Here is a 7,245-nt window from a genome sequence, read left to right on the forward strand (position 1 = left end):
CACTGTCTGTGATATCATTACTGATAACAAACTCAATGCATTATGTCTCTGCGAAACATGGGCTAAAGCCAATGAATACATTGCCCTAAATGAGTCCACTCCCCCTGGCTTCAGCTATTACAGTTGCCCACGAACATCTGGTCGTGGTGGTGGTGTAGCCACAATCTATGACCCTACCATTGACACAACACAAAAATCTAGTTATGATACTAAATCCTTTGAAGTACTTACTCTTAAAGTCACTGCATCAAAAAGGCAGCACTCATTTATGCTCATCACAATCTATCGTCCTCCTGGCCCTTATACAGAATTTCTTTGTGAATTTGCTGATTTTCTCTCAAGTGTAGTTATCGTATCAGAAAAGGCCTTAATTGTTGGTGATTTCAATATTCACTTTGAGAAGGACCATGATCCACTTAAAATTGCATTTGAATCAATTTTGAATGCGCTAGGGTTCACTCAGAATGTTACTGGGCCCACTCATCAATGCAAACACACATTGGACCTAGTGTTAACACGGGGCATTGAGATAAAGAATCTATCCAATCTCTCGCTACATGAGACCATCTCTGATCACCATCTAATCACATATGAAATTGCGTTAAACTTTTATATTTGTCCACAACCACGCTATATTAGAAAGCGCACTATAACATCCTCAACAGTTAGTGATTTTATCAATAACCTTCCAGACCTTACCACCATTTCTTCTCCAACTCACCCAAATGACCTTGAGCTCATTACAAACAACCTACAACACTTATTGTGTACAAACCTAGATAGTGTTGCACCAGTCAAGACCAAACAATTTAGAGAGAAAAGGCTTGCTCCATGGTACAGTGACAGCACGCGTGCATTAAAACTGGCTGCTCGTAACCATGAACGTAAATGGAGACACACAAAACTAGAATGTTTCCGAATTGCATGGCAGCACAGCCTCACCGACTACAAACATGCCTTATCTAAAGCCAAATCACAGTACATCTCTTCCCTTATAGAAAACAACAAAGACAACCCTAGATTCCTTTTTAGCACTGTATCAAATCTAATTGGAAACAAAAAGGAAATCAACCCCATTGTTCCCTCTGATTTCTGTAGCAATGACTTTATGATGTTTTTTAATGATAAAATTGATTGCATTCGCCTCAAAATCCAAAATCAGTCCAAAGTCACATCGGCTTTTGTTGATGAACCCCCCGCCAGCTCTGAGGTGCACTTAGACTACTTGAATTCTGTCGATGAAAATGACTTGCTTAGTTTAATTAGCTCATCTAAATCAACTACATGCTTACTGGATCCTGTACCAACACAATTATTTAAACAAATTTTACCTAAAGTCATTAGACCATTGCTCACAATAATAAACTCATCCCTCAACATTGGATATGTACCAAAACCTCTGAAACTAGCGGTAATCAAACCAATTATTAAAAAACCTAATCTTGACCCTCTTGTACTCGCAAACTACAGGCCAATATCAAACCTCCCTTTTATTGCTAAGATTCTAGAAAAAGTCGTGTCACAGCAGTTGTGCTCTTATCTACAAAACAATGACATTCATGACATTTTTCAGTCTGGATTTAGACCAAATCACAGCACAGAAACGGCTCTAACAAGAGTAACTAATGACTTACTCCTTTCACATGATAAGGGCTATATCTCTATTCTGGTGCTGCTTGACCTTACTGCAGCATTTGATACCATAGATCATGTGATGCTTCTTGATAGGCTGGAAAATCTGGTAGGAATAAAAGGATCTGCCCTCTCTTGGTTCAGATCTTATTTATCCGATCGTTACCAATTTGTTTATCTGAATAATAAATCCTCTAATCATACTTTAGTTAAATATGGTGTTCCACAAGGATCAGTGCTTGGCCCTGTATTGTTCACACTCTACATGCTGCCACTGGGTTGACTAATCCGTAAGCATGGGATTCAATTCCACTGTTATGCTGATGACACACAACTGTATATATCAGCCAAACCCAATGATGTTGCTTGTCTACATAAAATAACAGAATGTCTAACTGAAATTAAAGACTGGATGATGCAAAACTTTCTCATGTTAAATTCTGATAAAACTGAGGTCTTGTTACTAGGTAAAGATACTCAGATACATTCACTCAGAAATGCTGCTATTGATAATTCAACAGTAAAACACAATGCCATCATTAAAAACTTAGGGGTAGCCTTTGATTCGACTCTCACATTTGATACCCACATATCCAATACAGTCAAAACCGCCTTCTTCCACCTACGCAATATTGCCAAAATTCGGCATATTTTATCATTAAAAGATGCAGAGAAACTAGTGCATGCTTTTATAACTTCACGTCTAGACTACTGCAATGCGCTCCTGGCAGGGAGCTCGTGCAAAGCGTTACACAAGCTTCAGTTAGTTCAAAATGCAGCAGCCAGGGTGCTCACTAGAGCTAGAAAATTCGAACATATCACCCCAGTTCTCTCGTCCCTACACTGGCTACCTGTAAAATTTCGCATTGACTATAAAATACTCCTCTTAGCTTATAAATCTCTAAATGGTTTAGGCCCGCAGTATCTTACTGAACTTCTCATACCTTATCGCCCGTCACGTACACTTCGTTCACAGGATGCCCATCTACTCTTTGTTCCTCGCATTAAGAAAAACACAGCAGGAGGAAGAGCCTTTTTTCACAAAGCTCCTCAACTCTGGAATAGCCTTCCGGTTACTGTTCGGGGCTCAGACACACTCTCAATCTTTAAATCTAGATTAAAAACCTACCTTTTCAAACAAGCTTTTGGTTAATCATTCACTCTCAGGTTACTCCTTCTATATTGGTGTTCGGGCTGGTTTTCATATTATCATTGTTCTGTGTTAACCCTGTCATATCACCATAGCTACAGCATTCTTAGTTAGCTTTGTAGTAACCGCCAACACGCTGTCTGTCGCTGGGTTCTCTTGCCTGACCAGTGGAAGCTTTTTTCGCAGGACAAATTTCCCCGTTCTTTACCATGACCCTACTAACCTCTGTATTTTTATTTGTTCCCTTTGTCTGGCTTTCTTTCTCCCGTCTCTCTCTTGTGCTTTGAGATGTTCTGCTGCTCTCCAGGTGTTGCCCTGATCCAGCCCGTGTCCTGTACAAGATCCTGGCCTTGTCTCATCTACACTATCATGCTTGGCCATGCTGTTTTATCTCAGATTAACTCTGCACCTAATTTTAACTCACACTGAATCCCTGATCATCTCCTCCTTCATCAGACTCATACATCACTAATATCATCATCCTCACCATTTTCATTTCTGCTTCTCCATCATCACTAACATACTACATTTATATTACTATAACCCCTTCATCGGTCATTTCACTTTTACTTCTGTTCTCTGTTGTGTCTCCGGTGTCGACCCGAGGAGGATGGGTTCCCCGTATGAGTCTTGGTTCCTTCCAAGGTTTCTTCCTCGTGTGCTGAGGGAGTTTTTCCTTGCCACTGTTGCCCCTGGCTTGCTCATAGGAGGCTTGGACCCGGATCTCTGTAAAGCTGCTTTGTGACGACTTTTTGTTGTGAAAAGCGCTATATAAATAAAATTTGATTGATTGATTGATTGATTGACACACACACACACACACACACACGCTGTTCTTACTGTTCTTCTTATCTCTCTCTCTCTCTTTCTCAGGAGGAGCGGTATGAGGATCGTCCTCCAGAGACGAAGTTAACACTTCGTCCCCCGAGTCTGGCTGCGCCATATGCTCCCATTCAGAACTGGCACCACCAGCCTGAGAAACTCATCTTTGAGTCCTGCTGCTACGAGGCCAGCGTAAGACTCTCTGGCTGCACAGAGTTGCAGTCAGAGTCAGTAGAGAGTCAGTGTTACAGCACAGATTCAGATTCATAGTCAGTACAGAGTCAGAATCGGTGCAGGGTCAGAGTCAGTACAGTCTCACACTCAGAGCAGATTCATAGTCAGTAGAGTCAGAGTCAGTACAGAGTCAATATAAAGTCAGTGCAGACTCAGTACAGTCTCAGTATAGAGTCACTGCATAATCAGTATAGAGTCAGTACAGATTTGGTGCTGCTGTAACAATGCAAATCTCCCCCTATGGAATAATAAAAGACTGTCTTGTCTTGTTGTGTACAGCTGTAATGTGATGTCTCTCTGTGCCCCTGTAGTCAGAGTCAGTACAGAGTCAGAATCGGTGCAGGGTCAGAGTCAGTACAGTCTCACACTCAGAGTTAGAGCAGATTCATAGTCAGTAGAGTCAGAGTCAGTACAGAGTCAATATAAAGTCAGTGCAGACTCAGTACAGTCTCAGTATAGAGTCACTGCATAATCAGTATAGAGTCAGTACAGATTTGGTGCTGCTGTAACAATGCAAATCTCCCCCTGTGGAATAATAAAAGACTGTCTTGTCTTGTTGTGTACAGCTGTAATGTGATGTCTCTCTGTGCCCCTGTAGTATTTGGGCTCTATGCTGATTAAGGATCTGAGGGGGATTGAGTCAACGCAGGACGCCTGCTCCAAAATGAGGGTGAGTATTTTTTTTTTCCACTGCTGCTGTTCTCCACATGGGTTCTAGACGTGTAGAACACAGAACCGTTCCTGCATCAGTCAAATCTGCATTCGCTTTATATCACACTTTACCAGTGACTCTCTCTCTGTCTCTGCAGAGGTCCACAGAACAGATGAGGAAGGTTCCCACCATTGTTCTGTCCATCACGTATAAAGGAGTGAAGTTCATAGATGCTGCCAACAAAGTAAACAATGACAATAACAACAACAACACAATTATAATAATAACAACCCTTTTATGGAATAGGTACACTGGAATTACTCTGCAGTGCTGGGTCTGTAACACATGACTCTGTGTGTGTGTGTGTGTGTGTGTGTTTGTGTGTGTGTATGCAGAACATTATAGCGGAACATGAAATCAGAAATATATCGTGTGCTGCTCAGGACCCTGAGGACCTCTGTACTTTTGCTTACATCACTAAAGACCTGCAGACGTCCCACCACTACTGCCACGTCTTCAGCACTGTGGACCTGGTGAGACACACACACACACACACTGAAACACACTTGTTTGGCCATAACCCATAAACCAATAAAACTTACTCTTTAAAAAGCTGAGAATTAAGAGAGAGAAGGAAGTTTTCTTTTAAAAGAACATTTGTGTAATTTAGCACCAACTCCGAATGTATTATTAATATCTTAACTTTATTAACGCGTGTGTGTGTTTGTGTATAAATGTGTGTTTTTCTCAGAACCTGACGTATGAGATTATCCTGACCCTGGGTCAGGCGTTTGAAGTGGCATATCAGCTGGCGCTGCAGGCCCAGAGGAACAGACCAGGCTACGGGGGATCAGAGGGGATCCACGGCCAGGGAGGACGGCCCGTCCCCAAACCCCGCGGCAGCATCCGGAGATCAGGGGTGAGTCCTCAAAAGCACACACACACACACACACACATAGACATACACATGCACACACAGATGCCCCTGCATTGCCTTCCCCATACCTCACCTCCACCCACATTCTCCCTTCGTGTGTGTGTGTGTGTGTGTGTGTGTGTGTGTATAACTGTGTGTTCTGTTTCTTAGGCGGAGTCTGTGAATGAGGCAGACAATCAAAGTGCCCACCACTGGCCACAGGAGCCGAATGACTCCAAACACAGCATCAGCACCAAGTATGAGACCACCCTCCTCTACCCCTCCCCCCATTCTCTCTCTCTGTCTCTCCCTCCTTCTCTCTCTCTCTCTCTCTCTCTCTCTGTCTCTCTCTGTCTCACCGTCCTTTTTTCTCTCTGTCTGTCTCTCTCTCTCTTTCTGTCTCTCCCTCCTTTTCTCTCTCTGTCTGTCTCTCTCTCTCTATTTGTCTCTCTCTCCCTTCTTTTCTCTCTCTCTCTCTCTCTCTCTCTCTCTCTCTCTCTGAACTCGTCTGTAATGGGGATGTGTGTGTTTTGTTGTTAATGTTGTTGTTGTTTTTTTTGTTGGTGTTGTTTATGTTGCTTTTTTTTTTTTTTTTTTTTTTGTGTGTGTTGGATCTGACCCTGTGTTTGTCTCTTTTTTGTAGCTGATCCCAAACATCTGGAGTTAGGACACATATCTGTAAAGAAACGGAGACTCTTGCTCTTTTGTCACTGCACCTCCCCCCCTGTGCTCATGTGGACATCTCCATTCACACGTTCACCCATTCAGCCATTCACCTCTGCCGAGGAGCAGCATTACATTTTCATTATTTTTTTTCAATAATATTAATCTATTATTAATATGTTATTTTTACAATGGAGCCCCACACACATGTACACAAGTGAACACATACACAGATATACACACAGGTACATACACATGCACACACACACACACACACACACACAAACAGGTACACACACACACACACACACACACACACACACACACACACACATATATATATATATATATATATATATATATATATATATATATATATATATATATATACATACACACACACACACACACACACAGGTACGCACACACATACAGAGGTACACACACACACAGGTACGCAAACATACTAGTAAACACACACAAGAGTAAACTGGAGGTCAGTAGCAGGAGCGTGACCCCAGTGACTGATCAAAGGCTTGAGCTCAAAACAGAAACTTCAAGTTGTGCACCCATCAACCACAAGATTACAACCACTGCAAGGGATGAGAGTAACTGATGATCTGTTACGGCGCCTCCTGTCAATTTTGGGGGGTATATCGGGCAGTGAGTGAAGGGTCAGTTTGAGGATCAGAGGATTTGCAAGAGTGGAGTCATCAAAACAACAACAAATATAATCAAAATGTAATAATAATAATAATAATAGTGTGTGTTGAGGGAGGGAGCTCAGTGTGGTACGATACCCCCCATTTCCTGGAAACAAATCAAAACTCCTCTCTTCACTCATCTGTTTGTTGTTTATTGTTTGTTAGTGGTGTTGGTTCCTGATTCTGGGAGTAGCCCCACTTTGTTTAATGATGATAATAATCTGAGGATGAGTGGGGTGTAGCGCCCCACTGTGGGCAGAGTAATGATGAGGGGGATGATGATGATGTCAGCATCTGAGAGGGGGAAATATTTTACTGTTTTTTTGTTTGTGGTCTGCGTTCATTTTTAAAGCCCTGTTTTGTGGCTGGTTGTCTGTAAATAATCTTGAGAGCTTCCAGTGTTTTTTATGATTATTATTTTTAATAATTGTACGTTAATAAATGAAGATGGATCAAACACATCTCGTCTCCC

At 42.0% G+C, this 7,245-nt stretch overlaps 1 protein-coding gene across 8 annotated transcripts in view; it reads left to right on the top strand.

Annotated features, from left to right (window-relative positions):
* LOC136696236 (ankyrin repeat and SAM domain-containing protein 1A-like) overlaps window positions 1-6,359 on the top strand; it is a 59,020-nt gene extending 52,661 nt beyond the window's left edge. For 6 of the 8 annotated variants that reach the window (XM_066670440.1, XM_066670442.1, XM_066670445.1 and 3 more), the window contains 7 exons: window positions 3,656-3,796; window positions 4,437-4,508; window positions 4,648-4,734; window positions 4,886-5,023; window positions 5,242-5,409; window positions 5,578-5,663; window positions 6,050-6,359. In XM_066670440.1, the coding sequence (XP_066526537.1) occupies window positions 3,656-3,796; window positions 4,437-4,508; window positions 4,648-4,734; window positions 4,886-5,023; window positions 5,242-5,409; window positions 5,578-5,663; window positions 6,050-6,053 (696 nt within the window). In that variant the 3' untranslated portion in view covers window positions 6,054-6,359. The remainder of the gene's footprint in view (window positions 1-3,655; window positions 3,797-4,436; window positions 4,509-4,647; window positions 4,735-4,885; window positions 5,024-5,241; window positions 5,410-5,577; window positions 5,664-6,049) is intronic. The other 2 variants (XM_066670444.1, XM_066670447.1) reach the window with 1 other exon arrangement.
* The last annotated feature ends 886 nt before the right edge of the window (window positions 6,360-7,245 follow it).

Source organism: Hoplias malabaricus, chromosome 5 (genome assembly GCF_029633855.1).
Source record: "Hoplias malabaricus isolate fHopMal1 chromosome 5, fHopMal1.hap1, whole genome shotgun sequence".
NCBI lineage: Eukaryota > Metazoa > Chordata > Actinopteri > Characiformes > Erythrinidae > Hoplias > Hoplias malabaricus.